At 49.9% G+C, this 24776-nt stretch overlaps 1 protein-coding gene across 2 annotated transcripts in view; it reads left to right on the plus strand.

The window, feature by feature from the left end:
* The window catches only part of RCC1L (RCC1 like), a 36691-nt gene that overhangs the window by 10041 nt on the left and 1874 nt on the right, over positions 1 to 24776 (plus strand). For both annotated transcript variants that reach the window (XM_005549410.5, XM_074034821.1), the window contains 7 exons: positions 968 to 1034; positions 2244 to 2295; positions 4560 to 4644; positions 7616 to 7797; positions 11250 to 11337; positions 12815 to 12988; positions 15922 to 16007. In XM_005549410.5, coding sequence (XP_005549467.2) covers positions 968 to 1034; positions 2244 to 2295; positions 4560 to 4644; positions 7616 to 7797; positions 11250 to 11337; positions 12815 to 12988; positions 15922 to 16007 — 734 coding nt within the window. The remainder of the gene's footprint in view (positions 1 to 967; positions 1035 to 2243; positions 2296 to 4559; positions 4645 to 7615; positions 7798 to 11249; positions 11338 to 12814; positions 12989 to 15921; positions 16008 to 24776) is intronic.

Here is a 24776-nt window from a genome sequence, read left to right on the forward strand (position 1 = left end):
TTTGTAGAGACAGGATTTCACCACGTTGGCCAGGCTGGTCTTGAACACCTGACCTCAGGTGATCCGCCTGCCTTGGCCTCCCAAAGTGCTGGGATTATAGGTGTGAGCCACCGCACCCAGCCAAAGGTGGCTTTTTCTATTGGTATTGAAAGATGCCTGTTTGCTAACACATCTTCTAAGTGATTGGGGGCTTTCAGAGTCTGGGCCCCTGAGTAACACGGCCCTTTTTTAGAAAAGGGGTTCTTTCCAAGGAAAGGTCAGTGTGAATTACATTTTTCACATTTCATTTTCTTTTTTTCTTTTTTTTTTTTTTAATCTGTGACAAAGTCTTGCTCTGTCACCCAGGCTGGAGTGCAGTGGCAGGATCTCGGCTCACTGCAGCTTCTACCTCCCGGGTTCAAGTGATTCTTCTGCCTCAGTCTCCCGAGTAGCTGGGATTACAGGCACCCACCACTGCGCTCAGCTAATTTTTGTAATTTTAGTAGAGACGAGATTTCACCATATTGGCCAATCTGGCCTTGAACTCCTAACCTCAAGTGATCCACCTGCCTTGGCCTCCCAAAGCGCTGGGATTAGTCATGAGCCACTGTGCCTAGCTTCAAATTTCATTTTCCAGCTGAGTGTGCTCTGTAGGAGAAGGCGGAGGTGGCGTTTAGGAGCTCTTTTTAGAGGGGATTGGTGTTAAAGGCAGGCTGGTGACAGGTACAGGGAGTGCAATTCTAGCCTCAGAAGGTGGAATTCCCAAGAGGTGGATCCAGGGCCAGGAGGGGAAGGTGGATCTAGACCCCCACACGCCTCTTGGGAGTTTCTGCAGAGCCTGAGAAAGTTGGAGAAGGAAACCCAGGGAATGTTGGAGGAGGGGGGTGAGCTAACCAGGACGGGACCACCAGTGAGACCCCTTCCAGTCCTCACATTCTTGGATCCCACAAACCTGCAGAACTGATTTAATCAGTGGTGTTATTTTTAGTCTTCAGCATGGGAAACAATTCTTATGGACAATGTGGAAGAAAGGTGATCGAAAATGAAATTTACAGGTGAGTTCCTAGAAGGCCTACCCCTTCCCCATGTTGCGTTAAATGTCAAACATTTCTAGGGAGATGACTGTGGTAAACCCATGGGGCGGTCAGAGGCATGCCTGAGAGGGGGCCGTGAGAACTCAGCAGAAAGCTGGGGGAGTCCTGTCTGTTTCAGGTTGAGCACCATGCATTAGCTTGGTGGGAGAAGAGGGGGTGTGAGCATTGGTTTTGATGTGTAAAACTTCTTTGGATAAATCTTTTTTTTTTTGAGATGGAGTCTTACTCTCTCGCCAGGCCAGAGTTCAATGGCGCGATCTGGGCTCGCTGCAACGTCCACCTCCCAGGTTCAAGCGATTTTCCTGCCTCAGCCTCCCAAGTAGTTGGGACTACAGGCACACACCAGCACACCCAGCTAATTTTTGTAGTTTTAGTAGAGACGGGGTTTCACCATGTTGGCCAGCATGGTCTCCATCTCTTGACCTCATGATCTCCCCACCTTGGCCTCCCAAAGTGCTGGGATTACAGGCGTGAGCCACCGCTCCTGGCCCTCTTAGGATGAATTTTTACAAATTGAGTTTTTATTTTATCAAATTGATTTTTAAACATTCCCCTTTATTTCAGGTTTTTTCATTTTATTTATTTTTTGTTTGTTTGAGACAGAGTCTCACTGTGTCACGCAGACTGGAGTGCAGGTGAGATGTCGGCTCGCTGCAACTTCCACCTCCCAGGTTCAAGCGATTCTCATGTCTCAGCCTCCCGAGTAGCTGGTATTACAGGCGCCCGCCACCACACCTGGCTAATTTTTTGTATTTTTAGTAGAGATGGGATTTCGTCATGTTGGCCAGGCTGGTTTCAAACTCCTGACCTCAAGTAATCCGCCCGTCTCGGCCTCCAAAAGTGTTGGAATTACAGGCGTGAGCCATCGTGCCTAGTCAATTCTTTTCATTTTAGTGTTTAAAAACATTTCCCTCTAGTTCCTTGTGTGATGTTGGAGGGCCTTAACACCACTCTCGACTTTGGCCATGTGTCAAAATCACCTAGGATTTTGTTTTGTTTTACTTTTATGCCCAGGCCTGTTTCGGCCTCAAATTTGACCTTGAGAGTTACCCTAACAGTTACTGTGTGTGCGGAAGGGACAGACCATCAGTTGGGGTGACAGGGGAAAGGCTTCACAGGGCTTGTCGTGACCGCATCCCTTGCTTCTTCCCAATTTGTTCCTGGCTGTAGTGAAAGTCACAGAGTCCACAGAATGCAGGACTTCGATGGCCAGGTGGTCCAGGTAAGAGAGATGGGCCGAGAGCTGCTTGTTCTGTTCCCGGGGTGCTTTTGAAAAGTTGAGATTTGGGTCAGGTGATGGCAAGTTTGTTAGGGGAATTTTCCGAATTAAATTATTTTAGTAAAAATTATAGCCTACCTACTATAGGCCAGGATTTATACTAGATTCTAGGGATACCAAGTTTAATAAGATTTTGGGGCCAGGCATGGTGGCTCATACCTGTAATCCCAGCACTTTGGGAGGCCGAGGCAGGTGGATCACCTGAGGTCAGGAGTTCCAGACCAGCCTGGCCAACGTGGTGAAACCCCATCTCTACTAAAAATATAAAAATTAGCCGGGTGTGGTGGCGCATGCCTGTAATCCCAGCTACTCAGCAGGCTGAGGCACGGGAATTGCTTGAACCTGGGAGGTGGAGGCTGCAATGAGCCAAGAGATTGCACCACTGCACTCCAGCCTGGACGACAGAGCAAGTCTCTGTCTTAAAAAAAAAAGATTTTTGGGGATGATACTCTAGTGGGTGAACAAGTTAAAAAGCTCACTGAGGCCAGATGTGGCTCACCCCTGTAACCTCAGCATCTGGGGAGGCCGAAGCAAAGGTATCACAGCACTTGCTGTATTCATGCATATATGCATTTAAATATTTATTGTAGGTACCTACCATGAGCCAGGCACTATTCTGGGGATGAGAATAAAATGGAGAGCAAAATACAGCTGGCCTAGACCACCACAGCACTAATTATACTGTGATACGGCTTTTTGGTTTTATTTGAAAAAAAATTTTTTTTTTTTTTGAGATGGAGTCTTGCTCTGTTGCCCAGGCTGGAGTGCAATGGCGCCATCTCGGCTCACTGCAAGCTCTGCCTCCCGGGTTCACACCATTCTCTTGCCTCAGCCTCCCGAGTAGCTGGGACTACAGGCGCGCACCACCACGCCCGGCTAATTTTTGTATTTTTAGTAGAGACAGGGTTTCATCGTGTTAGCCAGGGTGGTCTCGATCTCCTGACCTCATGATCTGCCCGTCTCGGCCTCCCAGAGCGCTGGGATTACAGGTGTGAGCCACCGCGCCTGGCCATATTTGAAAATTTTTTAGAGGCAGGGTCTCACTCTGTTGCCTAGGCTGGAATGCAGTGGCGCGATCATAGCTCACTACAGCCTTGAACTCTTGGGCCCAAGTGATCTTCTTGCCTCAGCCCCCTGAGTAACTGGGTCTACAGGCGTGCATCATCATCCTTGGCTAATTATTTTATTTTAAAGAGAGAGAGATTCTCACTGTGTTGGCCAGGCTGGTCTCAAACCCTTGGCCTCAAGCCATCCTTCCACCTTGGCCGTCCAAAATGTTGGGATTACGGGTGTAAGCCACCATGCCGGGCCTCCTTCACCTATTAGACTGAGTGACTTTGTGCAAGTTACCAGAGATCTCAGCCCACAGCAACCTCCACTTCCTGGATTCAAGTGATTCTAGTGCCTCAGACCTCCTAGTAGCTGGGATTACAGGCATGCGCCACCAGACCTGGCTAATTTTTATATTTTTAGTAGAGATGGGGTTTTACCATGTTGGCCAGGCTGGTCTTGAACTCCTGGCTTCAGGTGATCCACACGCCTCAGCCTCCCAAAGTGCTGGGATTACAGGAGTGAGTCGCTGTGCCCAGCTGAGATTCAGTTTCTTACTCGGTGGTTTTGGATATTGACTTAGCACAGTGTCTGGCATAAAAATCATTCAATAGATGACACTTTTCATTAGGCAGTTAGAAAAATGAGTCTGGAACTGGGGAGAGTGGTTGAGACCAGAGATCACAGTGCAGAGGCCACAGTTAAGCATTGGGAGTGGCTGCCGTCTCCCAGGGTAGCATGAGGAGTGAGGAGAGAGGAGGGCAGGAGACAGACCCTGGAGAGAGATCCCAACAGCAAAGGGTCTGAAGTAGAGGCTGAGTGCGCGAGCAAGGCTGGAAGCTGTGAGAGAGTAGAAGAGAGGGCTGGGAGGAGAAGGGTTATGGAGGAGGGGTGGTTCTTTGGAGATGGTGTGGGATGGACGGCAGAGCTCTTGGATTTGCCCCTTTGGAGATCTGCATTTTACTTTAATAAGAGCAGTTTCAATGCAGTGGGAGACTGGTGGATTGACAAGGAGTAAGATGATCATAGAGCAGCCTGCCCGGACCATGCTCCAGGTGCCCAGGAGTGGCAGGCGATGGTGCTGGTCCTTCTTTGAATGAGGACACCAGGGTTCTAAGCATTTCTTCTCATCCCCCTGACCTCTGTTTGTCTGCTAGGTCGCCTGTGGTCAGGATCATAGTCTGTTCCTGACGGATAAAGGAGAAGTCTATTCTTGCGGATGGGGCGCTGATGGGCAAACAGGTAGAGTTCTTTTCATGCACTTGGGTCGTGAAAGTTCTCGGTCCATGTCATGTGGAGCTGTGAGCTGCAGGGCATTTATGGGCTAGAACCCTTCTTCCTTAATTCAGCTCTTACCTCTTATCACTTTCTGAGGAACACTGTCTTGGCTCCATCGCCCAAGCTGGAGTGCAGTGGTGTGATTACATCTCACTGTAGTCTCAAACTTCCAGGCTCAGGTGATCCTCCCACCACAGCCTCCAGAATAACTGGGACAACAGGTGTGAGCCAACAAGCCCAGCTTATTTTTTGTAGCAACAGGGTTTCGCCGTGTTGCCCAGGCTGGTCTTGAACTCCTGACCTTAAGCAGTCTGCCTGCTGTGGCCTCTTGGTGTGCTGGGATTCCAGGTGGGAACCACTGTGCCCTCCTGTAATACTATTTTTTTGCATCTCTGCCATTCCCCTCAGCACTGGCTGCCACAGAAATAAACTGAGAGAAGGCTGGGTGTGGTGGCTCACACCTGTAATCCCAGCACTTTGGGAGGCCGAGGTGGGTGGATCACTTGAGGTCAGGAGTTTGAGACCAGCCTGGCTACCATGGTGAAACCCCATCTCTACTAAAATTATAAAAATTAGCCGGGTGTGGTGGCGCATGGCTGTAATACCAGCTACTAGGGAGGCTGAGGCAGGAGAATTGCTTGAACCTGGGAGGCGGAGGTTGCAGTGAGCCAAGATCACACCACTGCACTCCAGCCTGGGCAACAGAGCGAGACTCCATCTCAAAAAAAAATGAACTGAGAGAGCATTAGGGTATCTTTGTCCACTCAACAGAGGAGTTCTGAGTCTTTTAGCAACAAGAACAAGCTGTTTGAGGCTTTAAAAAAGTTTTTAAAATTTTATTTATTATTATTATTATTTTTTTTCAAGACAGTGTCTCACTCTGTCGCCCAGGCTGGAGTGCAGTGGCGTGATCTCGGCTCTCTGCAAGCTCCACCTCCCGGGTTCATGCCATTCTCCTGCCTCAGCCTCCCGAGTAGCTGGGACTACAGGCGCCCGCCACCTCGCCCGGCTAATTTTTCGTATTTTTTAGTAGAGATGGGGTTTCATCGTGTCAGCCAGGATGGTCTCGATCTTACCTCGTGATCCGCCCGCCTAGGCCTCTCAAAGCGCTGGGATTACAGGCATGAGCCACCATGCCCGGCCCCAGTCTTTTTACTGTCTCCATAGTTTGTCTTTTTCAGAATGCCGTATAGCTAGAATGCTATAGTATGTAACCTTTTCAGATAAGCTTCTTTTAATCAGTATCATGCATTTAAGTTTCCTCCACGCCTTTCCATGGCTTGGCGGCTTACTGCTTTTTAGTGCTAAATAACAAACATTACATTGTCTGGATGCACCATGGTTGATCCATTCACCTGCTGAGGAACAGGTCCATCCCTTTGAGGACCTGGTTGAAGGCAGGAGTCTACAGTTCAGTGTTCTGCCTTGGGCTGCTGCCCAGGGGTTACCCCCATAGCAAGTGCCGATAATGACATTTGCTTTTGGGCAGGTCCTGCCTGTCCTTTTCTTTGCTGTTTTTGTTTGTTTGTTTTTGAGACAGAGGCTCGCTCTGTCGCCCAGGCATGATCGTGCAGTGGCATGATCTTGGCTCACTTCAACCGTTGCCGCCTGGGTTTAAGTGATTCTCCGGCCTCAGACTCCTGAGTAGCTGGGATTACAGGTGCCTGCCACTGCACCCGGCTAATTTTTGTAGAGACGGAGTTTCACCATCTTGGTCAGGCTGGTCTTGAACTCCTGACCTCATGATCCACCCACCTTGGCCTCCCAAAGTGCTGGGATTACAGGCGTGAGCCACCGTGCCCGGCCTCTCTGCTGACTGTTAACCATGCCATTTAAAGTTCCCTGTTTTTTGGGAGTGGTGTTGGGGATGGCATGGGCTCTTAGAGATTTTCTTTATTTCTAGCAAGACCACCAGTGCATTAGAAATTGCTTGTTGTGATCGGGCAGGTGACGCACACCTGTAATCAAGCACTTTGGGAGGCTGAGGCAGGAGGATTGCTTGAGCCTAGGAGTTAGATACCAGCCTGGGCAACATAGTGAGACGCCGTCTCTATTTCAATTAAAACAAAAATTTTAGACCAGGCTCTGTGGCTCACGCCTATAATCCCAGCATTTTGGGAAGCTGAGATGGGTGGATCACTTGAGGTCAGGAGTTTGAGACCAGCCTCGCCAACATGACAAAACCCCATCTCTATGAAAAATACAAAAGTTAGCTGGGTGTGGTGGTGCATGCCTGTGATCTCAGCTTCTTGGGAGGTGGCTAAGGCACAAGAATTAAAAAATTCCTTGAACCCAGGAGGTGGAGATTGCAGTGAGCTGAGATCGCGCCACTGCACTGCAGCCAGGGCAACACAGTGAGACTCCATCTTAAAAATAAATAAATAAATAAGTTGTATGAGCATGCAAATAAGCAGATTAGGATTTCCTTCCTTCCTTCCTTCCTTCCTTCCTTCCTTCCTTCCTTCCTCCCTCCCTCCCTCCCTCCCTCTTCTTTTCTTTCTTTTTCTTTCTTTTTTTATTTTTTGAGATAGTCTCACTCTTGCCAAGGCTAGAATGCAGCAGCACAGTCTTGGCTTAACTGGAACCTCTGCCTCCCAGGTTCAAGCAATTCTTGTGCCTCAGCCTCCTGAGTAGCTGGGATTACAGGCATGTACCATTATGCCCTGACAATTTTTGTAATTTTTTTTTTTAATAGAGACAGGGTTTCGCCATGTTGACCAGGCTGATCTCGAATTCCTGACCTCAAGTGATCTGCCCACCTCAGCCTCTCAAAGTGTTGGGATTGCAGACGTGAGCCACTGCGCCCAGCCCCAGATTAGGATTTCTGAGCTGATATTTGTTAAGTGCTTAAAACTGCACTTGGCGTATAGTAAGTCTGTGTATGTGTTTGTTAAAAGAGCAAATAATTAAAAATCCGTCTTTTCCACTGTGTTAGGTCTGGGTCACTACAATATCACCAGTGCGCCCACCAAGCTAGGTGGAGACCTGGCGGGAGTGAACATTGTCCAAGTTACCACCTACGGTGATTGCTGCCTGGCCGTGTCCGCTGACGGAGGACTTTTTGGTTGGGGAAACTCGGAGTACCTGCAGCTGGCCTCTGTCACTGACTCCACACAGGTATGCGGTCACCAACAGCGTGTTGCTGGGAGGTTTGGAAACATTAAAGTGTTAAGGGGCCGGGTGTGGTGGCTCACACCTGTAATCCCAGCACTTTGAAAGGCCGAGACAGGCCGGGCGCGGTGGCTCAAGCCTGTAATCCCAGCACTTTGGGAGGCCGAGACGGGCGGATCACGAGGTCAGGAGATCGAAACCATCCTGGCTAACACGGTGAAACCCCGTCTCTATTAAGAAATACAAAAAACTAGCCGGGCGAGGGGGCGGGCGCCTGTAGTCCCAGCTACTCGGGAGGCTGAGGCCGGAGAATGGCGTGAACCCGGGAGGCGGAGCTTGCAGTGAGCTGAGATCCGGCCACTGCACTCCAGCCTGGGCGACAGAGCGAGACTCCGTCTCAAAAAAAAAAAGAAAGGCCGAGACAGGCAGATCGCTTGAGGTCAAGAGTTCAAGACCAGCCTGCACAACATGGCAAAACCCCATCTCTACAAAAAAAATACAAAAATTCGCCAGGTGTGGTAGTGCATGCCTATAATCCCAGGTACTCAGGAGGCTGAGGCATGAGAATTGAATCGCTCAGAGAGTGCAGTGAGCTGAGATCGCGCCACCGCCTTCCAGCCTGGGTGACAGAGCAAGACTCTGTCTCAAAACAAAGCAAATAGGCTGGGCACGGTGACTCACGCCTGTAATCCCAGTACTTTGGGGGGCCCAGTCGGGCGGATCACCTGAGGTCAGGAGTTCAAGACCAGCCTGGCAAACATGGTGAAACCCTGTCTCTACTAAAAAAAAATACAAAAATTAGCCGGGTGTGGTGACAGGTACCTGTAATCCCAGCTACTCGGGAGGCTGAGGCAGGAGAATAGCTTGAACACAGGTGGTGGAGGTTGCAGTGAGCCGAGATTGCACCATTGCACTGCAGCCTGGTGGACAAGAGCGAGACTTCGTCTCAAAAAAAGAAAAAAAAAGGACAAGTAAAGGAATAAAGAATGACTACTCCATAGCAGGGCAGCCGCCCCACACTTTTTTCTTTTTTTTTTGAGACGGTGTGTCACTCTCTTGGCAGGCTGGAGTGCAGTGGCGCAATCTTGGCTCACTGCAACCTCCACCTCCCGGATTCAAGCAATTCTCCTGACTCAGGCCCCCGACTAGCTGGGACTACAGGTGCCCACCACCATGCCCGGCTAATTTTTGTATTTTTAGTAGAGACAGGGTTTCACCATGTTGGCCAGGATGGTCTCGATCTCTTGACTTCGTGATCCGCCCATCTCAGCCTCCCAAAGTGCTGGGATTACAGGCTTGAGCCATCGCGCCTGGCCTGTATTTTTTTTAGTAGAGACAGGGTTTCACTGTGTTAGCCAGGATGATCTCTATCTCCTGACCTCGTGATCCGCCCGCCTCGGCCTCCCGAAGTGCTGGGATTACAGGCATGAGCCACCGCGCCCAACCAGGGTTTACATTTCAATGTGAGATTTGGGTGGGGACACAGAGCCAAACCATATCAATTGTGTAACTAATCTCTTTCGTCCCATCACTCATGTTCCACAATTACCAACTAATGGCCAATTCAAAAAATAGAGATATGATTCACACACCGTAATTCACCATTTTAAAGTTTACAATTTAGTGAATTTTAGTATTAACATATTCACAAGGCTGTGCAACTGTTACCACTATCTAATTTCAGAACATTTTAATGACTCCTCCAAACAACCCCATATTGCTAATGGCTAGTTTTTTGTTTATTTGTTTGTTGGTTTTGGTTTTGTTTTTTTTTAGACATACGGTCTCACTTTGTTGTCCAGGCTGGAGTGCTATCATAGCTCGCTGCAGCCTCGAACTCCTGGCTCCAGCAATCTTCCCAGCTCAGCCGCCCTAGTAACTGGGACTATAGGTGCACACTGTCACACTCAGCTAATTTACAAAAAATTTTGTTGTAGAGACAGGGTCTCGCTTTTTTGCCCAGCCTAGTCTCAAACTCCTGTCCTCAAGCGATTCTCCCACTTCAACCTCCCAAACTGCCGGGATTACAGGCATGACCACTGCTGTACCTGGCTGGTGCAGTGCTGCGGTTTGAGGTTGCAGTGTGTTGTGATCATGCTGCTTGTGAATAGCTGCTGGACTCCAGCCTGGGCAACATAGTGAGATCCCATCTCTAATAAATAAACATACTACATTCCTTGATATGATCAAATTTCTGACAACATACAGCAGGGTTTTAAATTTGTGTTAATAGATAGAGAAATCTGCACAAAGGGAAAGTAAAGGTCAGCTAATAAGATTTTTAAAAGCCTCCCCTGTGATCAGGTACAGTAGCTAGAAGTGGTTGCAAATTTGGCTATGAGCTTCCTAGTAGGGAAAGCAAAGAAGAAACATGGCCATTTAAATGATTCATTGTTTCCGTAAGATAAACAGCAAATAACGTGTTGGGGAGAAATATGGCTCTCCCAGCTACCAAGGCCTGAGAGAAATGTCACCCATGGCCTTCCTGTGGGGGACAGATCCAGTGGCATGCCATTGTTATATATTGCCACATAACAAAAGGCCCCAATACTTAGTAGATTAAAACAATACACTTTATTTATTTATTTAGAGATAGGATCTTGCTCTGTCACCCAGGATGGAGTACAGTGGTGTGATCACGGCTCACTGTAACCTCCACTTCCTGGGTTCAAGCGATTCTCCTGGCTCAGCCCTCTGAGTAGCTGGGACTACAGGCACTTGCCACCACGCCCAGCAAATTTTTATATTTTTAATAGAGACAGGGTTTCACCATGTTGGCCAGGCTGGTCTCGAACTCCTGATCTCAAGTGATCTGCCTGCCTCAGCCTCCCAAAGTGCTGGGATTACAGGCATGAGCCACCACACCTGGCCACAAATGTCATTTCTTTTTTTTTTTTTTTTTTTTTTTTTTTTTGAGACAGAGTCTCGCTCTGCTGCCCAGGCTGGAGTGCAGTGGCGTGATCTTGGCTCACTGCAAGCTCCGCCTCCCGGGTTCACGCCATTCTCCTGCCTCAGCCTCCCGAGTAGCTGGGACTACAGGCGCCCGCCACCTCGCTCGGCTAGTTTTTTTGTATTTTTTAGTAGAGATGGGGTTTCACTGTGTCAGCCAGGATGGTCTCGATCTCCTGACCTCGTGATCCGCCCGTCTCGGCCTCCCAAAGTGCTAGGATTACAGGCTTGAGCCACCGCGCCCGGCCAAATGTCATTTCATGTTAACTTTAGTTGACATCTGCCTCCTCCACTAGACTACAACTCTCTGAGCGTGGAAACTGGGTCTCTTTTGCTTACCATTATACCCCAGCCCCTAGTTTAATGCTTGGCGTGTGATGTTCAGGAAGTATCTCTGGAGTGAATGAATGAACTGGGACTCAGCTACTCTGTACCTAAAACCAGAACACTTCCCAGTCCTTACTGGTTTGCTTTCCTAACAGTGTGGCTTCTTTCTTTGTTTGGTTCAGGTGAATGTGCCCCGGTGCTTACACTTCTCAGGAGTGGGGAAGGTGCGACAGGCTGCGTGCGGTGGCACGGGCTGTGCAGTGTTAAACGGTGAGGCCTTCTTTCCGGTGGTTCATTGGGAAGCTGTAGGTGGATTGCATAGGGAGTGGTCAGTGTCCATTGGATTTGCAGGCTGTAGACCTCAGCCTCAGGAGGGTAACATGGCTGGGCGTGGTGGCTCACATCTGTAATCCCAGTACTTTGGACAACTGAGGCAGGAGGATTGCTTGAGGCCAGGAGTTCCAGACCAGCCTGGGCAATATAACGAGACCCCGTCTCTGCCAAAAAGTGGAGAAATTAGCTGGAAGGCTGGGTGTGGTGGCTCACACCTGTTATCTCAGCACTTTGGGAAGCCAAGGCAGGCGGATCACCTGAGGTCAGGAGTTCAAGACCATTGTGGCCAACATGGTGAAACCCTGTTTCTACTAAAAATAGAAAAATTAGCCAGACATGGTGGTGCATGCTTGTAATCCTAGCTACTCGGAAGGCTAAGGTGGGAGAACCGCTTGAACCCAGGAGGCAGAGGTTGCAGTGAGCCGAGATCGCGCCACTGCACTCCAGCCCGGGTGATAGAGCGAGACTCTGTCTCAATAAAAAAAGAAAAAGAAAAAACGAAAAATTAGCTCGGCATGGTGGTGCACGCCTGTAATCCCAGCTACTCAGGAGGCTGATGCAGAAAGGTCTCTTGAACCCAGGAGTTCGAGCTGCAGTGAGCTATGATCATGCCACTGCACTGGGCAACAGAGCGAGACCCTGTTTCAAAAAAGGAAGGAACTGTGGCCATGGGAAGATGTCGTTGGATTGAGCTCAGTCATTACAGGGTGTGAATAAAGTTCTTAACAAAAAGCAAATAGCCCGCTATTTATCTGTAGACACATGACCACAGAGCTGAGTCATCTTAGAGCAAACCTCTGGAGTGGAGAGCGAACTACTTCATTCCCCTCCCTTAACCAGGGCCAGAGAGACTCCAGCTCTGCCTTCTCCAGCCAAAAAATCAAAGGCAGATGGGAGAACAGCCTTTAGCTTTGGATAGCGATGAAATGTCTGGCACCACTGATGAATATTAAACTTTCTGTATCCAAAACATCATTTCTAAGAGTTTTAAGAATCTGGCCAGACATTGTTGATGTGTTTGGCTTTGCTCTTCCTATCAGTGCGAAACACAGCGCTGTCATTAGGCGGAGAAGACATCCTGCATTCTCTGGTATTCGTATGGGTTTTCTGGCTGATTTATGCACTGATCCCCTCCAGGTTACTAACCCTCAAGATGTGGGAAGTTTGTGTTCTGAGCCAGGAGAGCTGGCGAGACAGACTCCCCCAGCAAGAATTTAAGCAGGGGCGAGTGAATTATTCTAAATCTCTGTCTGCACTTTCTTGCCAAGCAAGGAGGGGGGAAAAAAAAAAAAAAGAACAACAACAAAAAAAATCGTGTGGATGTCATAAACCTTGGTGGTGTAGTTGGAGTTTCTGGTGAGGGAGGGTTCTTACTTGGATGGACTTACTGACTCTTGTTTTTACTGTAATGTAGGAGAAGGACATGTTTTTGTCTGGGGCTATGGAATTCTTGGGAAAGGCCCAAACCTAGTGGAAAGTGCTGTCCCTGAAATGATTCCACCCACTCTCTTTGGCTTGACGGAGTTCAACCCAGAAGTCCAGGTTTCCCGCATCCGATGTGGACTCAGCCACTTTGCTGCACTGACTAGTAAGTGACCAAGCCCGACGGCCCGGGTGTAAGCCCGGCAGAGGTTCTCTCTCTCTCAAGTTCAACCCCAAACTTCCACCCATCCAACAGAACGGCGCCTTTGTACTGATAACTCAAGTGAGGGCTAAACGAGAAGTTGTTTGCCTCAAGGTTGTATAATGTTTCCTGTTTTCCCCCCTGGAGGTTTGGGTTTGGTTCGTTTGGTTTGTGGGTAGGCTAACGTGAACATGCGTTTTCTCAAGAGAGCACCCATCGGTGGTAGGAAGGGGCGCTGCCAGTACGTCGGGTGCTGGAGGAAACCGGCAGAGGCTTGGCGGATCCACGGGTGGGTGATTAGGAAGTGATTGTGTGGGGCTTAATCCCACTCCCCGGCCGAGCCCAGACCCTGAGCTGACCCAGGATATGGGATGGCAAAAGGCCGATTTGTCAGACTGTCCCGTGGTTTCACGGAGGTAAATCTACTGGTTTCTCCAGAGTGCTGGGGCAGAGAGTGATGAAAGGGGAGACCGAAATGGAGGTTTTTCCCAAAGGCCTGCCAGATTACAAAGCCACAGAATATCCGCTTACCCTGCAGGGTAAGGGTAAGGAATGTGTCCTTTTCTTGGTTAAATCTCCTCAACTACGGTTACTGTGGATTCAATTTGCTGCTCTCTAGTTGACTCGAATAGTCAGACTGTCCTGAATTAATTTCATTCTGTGATTCTCAAGTAAATTAGTTATTTCCTTGCAATTAAAAGAATCTTTTCATCTCATGGCAAGTAATTGTTTTCTTTTCAAACATCTGGGCCGGAACAGTCAGTTTGTGTCATCTTCAGTTGAGTTCTCTGGCCTCATTCCCACGTGGGGCCTGTCCCAGTTGCCCGCCCTCTGTACAGGGGTCCTAACTGCTATTCCCTTATTGTCTGAATTCCAGGCTTCAGAGGCCGTCAGACAGGCAGGCCTGGGTTGTTACGGCTGTCGGCTGGAGTTTTATCTGGATCTAGGTTGAAGCACTGAAGTCGCAGTGGTCATGACTAAGCCAGAGAATTCCTTGCCGCTGCCCAGCCAGAGTGGCCACTTGCATTTGCAGCTGAGTGTAGGTCTCATGAATTCAGGTTTTTTTTTTTTTTGAGACAGAGTCTCACTCTTGTTGCCCAGGCTGGAATGCAATGGCACGATCTTGGCTCACCACGATCTCCACCTCCCGGGTTCAAGCGATTCTCCTGCCTCAGCCTCCCGAGTAGCTGGGATTATAGGCACCCTCCAACATGCCTGGCTAATTTGGTATCATGAATTCTTAAAGCTATTTTGATTTGGCAAGTAAGAGTCATATGGACTAATTTTTGGAGAAACAAATATCTACTGTCCAGAAAGTTCTTAAGGCCTAAACTATGGGCAGAGTCATGTGTTTAGAAATCTGTGTGAAGTGTTTGATTAGAGCAGAGGCTTTTCTATTTGCCCTCATGCCATGTAGCCATTTCAGGTCACAGCGAAATGAAATTCCTTTCTGGATTTCTCCCCAAGACCCAACAGGCCTCCTTGTAAGGGTGAGTTACTGCCTGTTGGTAGACAGAGCGTGGCTGTCTTCCTGCCTGTGTGCCTGGCATTTGCAGATAGCCATCTGGGAATTGGAGTTGGTTGGTTTATCCTGTGGTCTGCTAGCATTTTGGGGAGCCAGACCAAATTGTTCTGTTAAACACCCGAGGTCTAGCTGGGTGCAGTGGATCATGCTTGTAATCCCAGCACTTTGGGAGGCCAAGATGGGAGGATCCCTCGAGCCCAGGAGTTCGAGACTAGCCTGGGCAACATAGTAAGATTCCGTTTCTACAAAAAATACAGAAATTAGCTGGGTGTGGTGGTGCACACCAGCCTATAGTCCCAGTACTCTGGAGGCTGAGATGGAAGGATTGCTGCTTGAGTTTGAGACTTCAAGGCTGCAGTGAGCGGTGTTTGTGCCACTGCATCACAGCCTGGGCAACAGAGTGAGACCCTGTCTCAAAAGCAAAGAAAAACACACACACAAAAAACTATCTGAGGTCTGAGTGTGGAGGACAAGGGGCACGCTCAGATCAGGGGGGCTAAGATAGCTTGTAATTATTCCGTACTTCATCAACCCCGGGTCTTGTAGTCTTGGCTTTTCCTTGTCACTTCCTCTGCCCCCCATGACCCAAGCCTTTTGCCTGACAGCCGGTGGTGACATGGGCCCAGGAGTGCCCCAGCTGGTAGAGACAGAGTCCCACCTGAAGGCCGGGCTGAGAGAGGCCATCTCCTGGGTTGACCTCTTACAGCATCCTGTACTTTTTCTTCCTCACAGTTTTTACAGTTTGTAAACATATATTAAAATCATCTGTCTGTTCCGTCTCCAGCCTGTCCCCAGCTCCTGAAACACAGACCTAGACCCAGCACAAGCAGGTACTCGGTCATTAGATGCCCTATGGCCAAATGCTCCCAAAATTTGGACAGTCAATCCAGGAATGACAAATTGTTCTACTTTTCACTGCCAAATCAGGAAGCCCAGGGTGTGGAGGGCGGAGTTTGGTGGCACATGATTGTAGGCGGGGCACAAGGGGTGAGCAGAGTGGGCTGTGTGCACCAGTGACCTCCAGCCCTGTCCACTACCCCCAGACCCCAGCTCCATGCACCACCCCCAGCCCTGTGCACCACCCCCAGACCCCAGCTCCATGCACCACCCCAGCCCCCATCTTCATTTACGTGCTCATCTCCCACATGGGTGGATACAGCAGAAGTCCTGGGCGTGGACCTGTTTTCGATATGGAGGCAGCATCTCTGACCCTTACTTTTGCCTTCAAAGAAAGCATGAACACCTGGTGAAAGCTGAACAGTGGGCTCTGTAGGTATCTGGTTCTAGAAAGCCTGTTCTCATGACCCATCCTCTCCTTGGAGACTTGTTCTTCACACAGTGCCAACCAAGCCCTGTTTTTCTCCCTTTGCAGACAAAGGAGAGCTGTTTGTATGGGGCAAGAACATCCGAGGCTGCCTGGGAATCGGTCGCCTGGAGGACCAGTATTTCCCATGGAGGGTAAGGCTGACTGGGGCAGTCTCGAGAATGGATGCTGAGAGTAGAGTCACCTGACGTCACCGCAGACACCTTGCGTGCAGCTGGGCCAGGACGAGGGCCACGGGACCTGCTCCCCCTTCCGGGTCCTGGCTACGCTCCTCCAGTGCAGCATGCCACGCCATAGCACGCTCTGTGGTGACTCCCATGAGATACCCGTGGGACATCTGCATGGTGTGATGGGCGGGGGAGTGACACCAGGCTCTCGGGGTGCAGGAGCTGGGTCAACCCATCCCGGCCCGCTGAGTGGGAGGTTGGAGGCAGTGGCTCACCCAAGCATCCAGTCCTGTAAGAAGGCCTGTTGGAGGCCGTCCTTGGGGTGGAGCGGGGAAACAGAGGCACGATGGTGCAAGGCTCTGGCAGGGTGCCGTGAGGCTCCAGAGAGGGGGAGATACTCGATGAAGTCGGCACACTAGGAGCTGTTTACAGAAGCCCACATAGGGGAATGCTTCACAATGAATTTCAAAGAAAGCAGGATGTTTAATATTTAGATGGTCCAACCGCAGCCATGAAGTGAAAAAATGAAGTCGCTTCCTTAGGGGCGGTAGTATGCAATTAGACAAAAAGGCTCCTTCCAGAATTACAGGGGAAGAGAGACTCATTCTAAAATTGTAGTTTACCTTTGCTTTGTTTACTAAGTCAGTTCTTTAAGGCATTCTAAAAAAGGAGGTTTTTGGGGTTTTTTGAACATGAAACATATGTTCATGGTACAAAAAAATATACTATGGAAAATAAGTCTCCCACCACCCAGTTTTGTTCCAGAGTTTTCGTTCCAGTTTTGGTCCTGGTTTCTTTATGTTCTTTTCCAGAGATAGTCTCTGCATAGAAACTCGTATGCGTGTGTGCGTGTGTGTGTGTGAGTGCATGCGTGTGTGTGCAGGATGCATATGGGTGTACTTTATCAGAAGGTTGCATTTTAATTTGTTTTGAAATTGTGAAAAGCATTTTTTTTATTTTTTTAATTTATTTTTTATTATTATTATACTTTAAGTTCTAGGGTACATGTGCATAACATGCAGGTTTGTTACATATGTATACTTGTGCCATGTTGCTGTGCTGCACCCATCAACTTGTCAGCACCCATCAACTCGTCATTTACATCAGGTATAACTCCCAATGCAATCCCTACCCCCTCCCCCGTGAAAAGCATTTTTAAAAAGGACTTGCACCGGGTGCGGTGGCTAACGCCTGTAATCCCAACGGCAGGCTGAGGCAGGCAGATCACAAGGTCAGGAGTTCAAGACCAGCCTAACCAACATGGTGAAACCCCGTCTCTACTAAAGTACAAACAAATTAGCCAGGGGTGGTGGCAGGCGCCTGTAATCCCAGCTACTGGGGAGGCTGAGGCAGGAGAATCACTTGAACCTGGGAGGCGGAGGTTGCAGTGAGCTGAGATCGCGCCACTGCACTCCAGCCTGGGCGACAGAGGGAGACTCTGTCTCAAAAAAAAAAGGACTTGCAAAAGAAATGTGTGTGTGTATATATATATGTATGTATCTGTGTGTGTGTGTGTGTGTATATATATATATATATATTTTTTTTTTTCAACACCATTGGTGGAGGCTCTGAGAAAGCAAGTTGAAATGGAGACTTTAACTTTGTTTTTTATTTTTGCTTTTTATGAGACAGAGTTTCACTCTATCACTCAGGCTGGATTACAGTGATGTGATCACAGCTCACTGCAGCCTTGACCTTCCTGGGCTCAGGTGATCCTCCCACCTCAGCCTCCTGAATAACTGGGACTACAGGCGTACACCACCACACCTGGCAAATTTTTGTATTTTTAGTAGAGATGGGGGTCTCGCTATATTGCCCAGGCTGGTCTCAAACTTCTGGCCTCAAGCAGTCTGCCTCCCTCAGCTTCCCAAAGTGCTGGGATTACGGGCATGAGCCATCACACCCGGCCGACTTTAGCCTTGTTGGAAAAGTGTTTGTATAATAGAGTTGTTCCCAAGGTGTTGGGCCTTGCCGGCTTTCTCCTGGGCCTGGAAACCGCTGCTGTGAGGAACGGAGAGTCAGGCAGTAGATGCAGCTCAGATAATGTGAACGTCAATCATCTACATGCCCACTGCTTTCTCACTGACTCCTCTCTTCTCTCACTTAGCCCTTCCTTTCGAAAAGGACTTCCTTGTGAGGGCGGGCTTGGGAAACAGTTAAAGCAGCCGGGTTTTGGGTGAAAGAATGCTGACGAGGGTCTGCCCCCTGCCCTCATTTCCTTCAAAGCAGAGTGATCAGCCTGAGATTTGACTCAGGTCATGTTGCCCCTGCCACAAGGGGCTTGTGCAAAGCGCTGGTCCCTGTGCGGGCAGGGAGTGGCCAGAGCCCGATCCCCTTGACATTCCATCTGGGTCACTTGCCCTGACTCTCCACGAACCAAGTGTCCTTCTGGTCATTTGCTTTTTATTTTTATTTTATTATTATTTTTTTGAGATGGAGTCTTGCTTTGTTGCGCAGGCTTGAATGCAGGGGCACGATCTCAGCTCACTGCAACCTCCACCTCCCAGGTTCAAGTGATTCTCCTGCCTCAGCCTCCCTAGTAGCTGGGATTACAGGTGCATGCCTGGCTGTCATTTGCTTTTTAAACACATTTGTACCATCGGGAAAAGAGCACCCCAGCCTGTCCCCATGATGGCGGCAGTTGGCGCCAAACCATTGTCCTGCCTCTTGCACATTCAGGGAGCCCCTAAGTGTTTGTGCAGGGAGTGGCCTCGACCCCTGTCCTCTTTGGATTGGGGGTGGGACGGTCCAGTTCCTTCTGATGTCTCACTTAAAAAAAAAAAAATTACAAGTGATTTTTCTTTTCTTTGTTTTGTTTGTTTGTTCTTTTAGACAGGGTCTTGCTCTGTCACCCAAGCTGGAGTGTGGTGACAGGATCTCGGCTCACTGCAGCCTCTGTCTCCCAGGTTCAAGTGATCCTCCCATCTCAGCCTCCCGAGTAGCTGGGATTACAGGCTTGCACCACCACACCTGGCTAATTTTTGTATTTTTTGTAGAGATGGGGTCTTGCTGTGTTGCCCGGGATTATTTTTTTTTTTTGAAACAGGGTCTTGCTTTGTCGCCTAGGCTGGAGTACGGTGAGATCACAACTCACTGCAGCCTCAAACTCCGAGGCTCAAGCGATCCTCCTGCCCCAGCCCCCCAAGTAACTGAGATGTGGGATGGGATGACAGGCACGTGCCACCACACCCAAATAATTTTTTTTTTTTTTTAAGAGATGGGGTCTTATGTGTTGATCTCAACCCCCTGGGCTCAAGTGATCCTCTTGCTTCATTCAGCCTCCAGAATAGCTGAGATTACAGGCATGTGCCACCACACCCGGCTTATTTTATTATTTATATTTATTTGTTTTATTTTATTTATTTATTTAAGAGATGGGGTCTCACTATGTTGCCCAGGCTGGTCTCAAACTTCTGGCCTCAAGCGATCTTCCCACCTTGGCCTCACAAAATGTTGGAATTACAGGGATGAGTCACTGTGCCTGGGTGATCTTTATTCTTTAAAACAACTATGTTCAAATTAATGGTCCGTAGGGGATATATTACATCATTTAAGAAGTAGTCCAGAAAAGAAGAGAAAAAAAAGAGTAAAACTTCACTTGTAGCTCATGCACTGGTACCAACTAGTTATTCCTAGACTCACAGAATTTGGCCTTTTCTGAGTATGTAGGCCCGAGAGGCGACATCTGAGCCACCTGATTCAAACCTCTGCTTCCAGAACCTTTCCAGGACCTGTTTTTTTGCTACATGTTAAGACTCATCACTCAGAGAGGTTCAGTGGTTCCCCCAGGATCACACATCTAAGTCGGAGTCAGAGCCAGGATTTGGACTCAGTTACCTCTGAGTTTTAAGATAATGATCTTTCCGGCCGGGCGCGGTGTCTCACCCTGTAATCCCAGCACTTTGGGAGGCTGAGGCGGGTGGATCACAAGTTCAGGAGATCAAGACCATCCTGGCTAACACGGTGAAACCCCGTCTCTACTAAAAATATAAAAAAATTAGCTGGGCGTGGTGGCGGGCGCCTGTAGTCCCAGCTACTCGGGAGGCTGAGGCAGGAGAATGGCGGGAACCCGGGAGTTGGAGCTTACAGTGAGCCGAGATCGCGCCACTGCTCTCTAGCCTGGGCGACAGAGCGAGACTCCGTCTCAAAAAACAAAAAAGAAATGGTCTTTCTACAGTCACCCACCTCCCTGGGCAAACCTGAAGCTGGTGTGGAGATAAGGCAGCACGCAGTGGCAAGGAACATTCGACCAGGTGTTGTCTGGCCTTTCAGGACCCTCCGACCTAAGAGGGGATGCTGTGGACCCACAGCAGGCGACGAGGGGGTGTGGAATGGCCTTCACCCCTCATCCCCCAGGGAGCGCCCTGGCTTTCCACAGACAAGCATTCCAGCCTGGCTTTGGGGAGGACAGGGCATGGACAGTGTGCTGGGCACCTGACGTCCATTCTTTCTCATCCTCCAGACACCTTGAGGGTGGGGTTGCTCCCTCCACAGTGCGCACACGGGGACACCGATGTCAGGAGCAAAGGGGCTTGCCCCAGGTCTCACGGCCCCTGAGCGGGTTGGGTACAATTTGAACCTGCGACTCTGCCTATAGACAGTGCTTCCCCTCCCCATGGGCCCGGCAGGTCAGGACCGATGGGGTCTGGAGACACAGCTGGGGAGCTCGCTGACTTCCAGCCTCGCTTATATGACTGCATCCATGGCCCTGGGTCTTAGGTGGTGGTTCTTTTTGTTTGTTTGTTTGTTTTTTGAGACGGAGTCCTACTCTGTCACCCAGGTTGGAGTGCAGTGGCACGATCTTGGCTCACTGCAGCCTCTGCCTCCTGGGTTCAGGCGATTCTCCTGCCTCAACCCCCCTAGTAGCTGGGATTACAGGCATGTGCCACCATGCCTGGCTACTTTTTGTATTTTTAGTAGAGACAGGGTTTCACCATGTTGCCCTGGCTGTCTCGAACTCCTCACCTGCCTCGGCCTCCCAAAGTGCTGGGATTATAGGCGTGAGCCTCTGCTCCTGGCCAGTGGTTTTTTTTTTTTTTTTTTAAATTATTGGCCAGGTGCGGTGGCTCGTCCCTGTAATCCCAGCACTTTGGGAGACCGAGGCGGGCAGATCACGAGGTCAGGAGTTTGAGATCAGCCTGACCAACATGGTGAAACCTCATCTCTACTAAAAATACAAAAATTAGCCAGGCATGGGGGTGCACACCTATAATCCCAGCTACTCAGAAGTCTGAGCAGGAGAATCACTTGATTCCCCTTGAACCTGGAGGCAGAGGTTACAGTGAGCCGAGATTGTGCCACTGCACTCCAGCCTGGGCGACAGAGTGAGACTGTCTCAAAAAAAAAAAAAAATTATTTTATTTATTCGTCTATGTATGTACCCACCTAGGTGGTTCTAACTAAGCAGGAGAGGAGTGAGGTTAAAAGCTGGGCACAGGCCAGGCGTGGTAGCTCACGCCTATAATCCCAGCGCTTTGAGAGGCAGATGCAAGAGGATTGCTTGAGGCCAGGAGTTCAAGACCAGCCTGGGCAACATAGTGAGACTCCATCTCTACAAAACACAAATGACCCAGGTGCAGTGGCGTGTGCCTGTAATCCCAGCTCCCTGGGAGGCTGAGGCAGGAGGATCACTTGAGCCCAGGAGTTGGAAGCTGCAGTGAGCTATGATCACACCACTGCACTCCAGCCAGGGCAACAGAGCACGACCTGGTCTCTAAACAAAAATTTAAAAATACAAAAGTGGCCGGGCTCACGCCTGTAATCCCAGCACTTTGCAGGGCTGAGGTGGGCGGATCACGAGGTCAGGAGTTTGAGACCAGCCTGGCCAACGTGGTAAAACCCTGTCTCTACTGAAAATACAAAAATTAGGCCGGGCGCGGTGGCTCAAGCCTGTAATCCCAGCACTTTGGGAGGCCGAGATGGGCAGATCACGAGGTCAGGAGATTGAGACTATCCTGGCTAAAACGGTGAAACCCCGTCTCTACTTAAAAATACAAAAAACTAGCTGGGCGAGGTGGTGGGTGCCTGTAGTCCCAGCTACTCGGGAGGCTGAGGCAGGAGAATGGCATGAACCCGGGAGGCAGAGCTTGCAGTGAGCTGAAATCTGGCCACTGCACTCCAGTCTGGGCGACAGAGCGAGACGACGTCTCAAAAAAAAAAGAAAAAACAAAACAACAAAAAACAAAAATTAGCCAGGTATGGTGGCGCACACCTGTAATCCCAGCTACCTGGGGGGCTGAGGCAGGAAAATTGCTTGAACTCGGGAGGTAGAGGCTGCAGTGAGCCGAGATCGCGCCTCTGCACTCCAGCCTGGGTGACATCGAGACTCCTTTTCATTGAAAAAAAAAAAATTATATATATATATATATATATATATGCAAAAGCTGGTGCCGTTGAACTGCAGAGCTGGGCGCCAGAGCAGTCTCCCTTTCCCGGGTTCTCTTGTCCCCACGAGGGACTCATTGCTCAGGGTTCCTTCTTCCCGCACCCCCGTCTTTCACCTGGTGGGCGTTTGTTTTAGCAACTTGTAATTGTGGATAGGAATGTTCCTAAATGGATTCTGCTGAGACTTTTAAGAGAGTCACCGAGGCTAAATATGGTTCTGGGTTTTGGAGCTGTTTCCCTCAGCAGTGGAGCTGTGAGTGTAAATTGGCTTAAAAGAAAAACGCCATTTAACCTTGCCTAGGACAAAAATAAAACATGGCTGAGGGCAGTCTCCTCTTGGACTCAGTTCAGAGACCATGTGAGATTGTCCGCCAGGGGGAGCTGGAACCTTGGGGAGCCTCACACTGGTCCCCAGGGAGGGCTCCCAGGAGCCAAGCCCTCGCTGCCCACACCAACCACAGCAGAGACCATCCTGGCTTCCTCTGCTTTGGGCTTGAATGGCCAGAGCAAGGACCTGGGGGCTTAAGTGCAGCTGATGAGTGAGGAAGCGCACTTTCCCGGGAAAGGTAAATAGAGCGCTCCCTAATGGCTGCGGAGGTTGCTAAGAGGCGGTCGGGGCCCAGTCACCGCAGAGGCAGCCTGTTGTCTTCTCCCGCCAGCCTCACAGGCTTTCTGCATCTACGTGCCTTTGTGATTCACTGGGCCCCGTTCTTGTTTGTTTAGTGATTCCTGTAATAGGTTCTGCTAGAGACATTCATTTGTTTAGGGACAAGGCCGGGGGAGGACAGCATGACTTGGTTTCCAGCATCCATCTGCCTGTGGCCAGGAGTCCCTAATGGTCTTGTCTCCCGGCGTAGGCGCAAAGCTCCAGGGTCGGCGCCTGCTGCCTCTCGGCTTTTAGGGCCAGGCCATCTGGATTAGGCGGTTTCCCTCTTAAGCTCGGTAAACTCCACAGACTGTGGCAGATCCCCTTTCCAGCTGTCACACCACCTGGCTGCGTGCTGCCACCAGGGGAGGGTGGTCGAATTTGGACCTGGTCAGTAGATCAGGTGCCAGCATCCTGGCAGGGGTCTTCGGGCCAAGCCAGGCAGGGGCACTTCCTTTGCAGTGGGCACTTAAGAAAGGAAGAGAAGGCCGGGCACGGTGGCTCACGCTTGTAATCCCAGTGCTTCAGGAGACCGAGGCAGGTGGCCCACGAGGTCAGGAGATCGAGACCATCCTAGCCAACATGGTGAAACCCCATCTCTACGAAAAATACAAAAATTAGCTGGGCATGGTACTGCGCGCCTGTAATCCCAGCTACTTGGGAGGCTGAAGCAGGAGAATCGCTTGAACCAGGGAGTCGGAGGTTGCAGTGAACCGAGATCGTGCCTCTGCACTCCAGCCTGGCAACAGAGTGAAACTCCGACTCCATCTCAAAAAAAAAAAAAGAGACGCATATCTGCTTTTGTGCATAAAGAACCTCTGGAAGGCCAGGCCTGGGGGTCACGCCTGGAATCCCAGGACTTCGGGAGGCTGAGGCAGGAGAATCACTTGAGCCCAGGAGTTCGAGACCAGCCTGGGCAACATGGCAATACCCTGTCTCTAAAAAAAATACAAAAATAAGCTGAGCGTAGTGGTGCACGCCAGTAGTCCTAGCTACTTGGGAGGGTGAGATGGGAGGATATCTTGAGCCCAGGAGTTCGACATTGTGGTGTGAGCTACGGTTGTGTCTCTGTACTCCAGCCTCGGCAACATAGTGAGACCCCTTTCTCTACAAACAAACAAACAAAATTAGCCAGACATGGTGGCACGTGCCTGTGGTCCCAGCTACTTGGGAGGCTAAGGTGGGAGAATCGCTTGAGCCCAGGAGGTTAAGCCTGCAGTGACTGCACCACTAGACTCCAGCCTGGGCAATAAAGTGAAGCCGTGCCTCTTTTTTGTTTTTGAGCCAGAGTCTTGCTCTGTTGCCCAGGCTGGAGTGCAATGGTGCGATCTTGGCTCACTGCAAACTCTGTCTTCTGAGTTCAAGCAATTCTCCTACTTCAGCCTCCCGAGTAGCTGGAATTACAGGTGTGCACCACCACACCCAGCTAATTTTTGCATTTTTAGTAGAGACGGGGTTTCACCATGTTGGCCAGGCTGGTCTCAAACTCCTGCCCGCCACGGCCTCCCAAAGTGCTGGGATTACAGGTACGAGCCACTGTGCCCAGCCTAGACCCTGTCTCTTAAAACGAAAACAAACCTCTGGAAAGTTAATAAGAAATCAGTTAAAAGTAGTTTTCAAGGCCGGGCGCGGTAGCTCAAGCCTGTAATCCCAGCACTTTGGGAGGCCGAGACGGGTGGATCACGAGGTCAGGAGATCAAGACCAC

The sequence above is a fragment of the Macaca fascicularis genome, chromosome 3 (genome assembly GCF_037993035.2).
Source record: "Macaca fascicularis isolate 582-1 chromosome 3, T2T-MFA8v1.1".
NCBI lineage: Eukaryota > Metazoa > Chordata > Mammalia > Primates > Cercopithecidae > Macaca > Macaca fascicularis.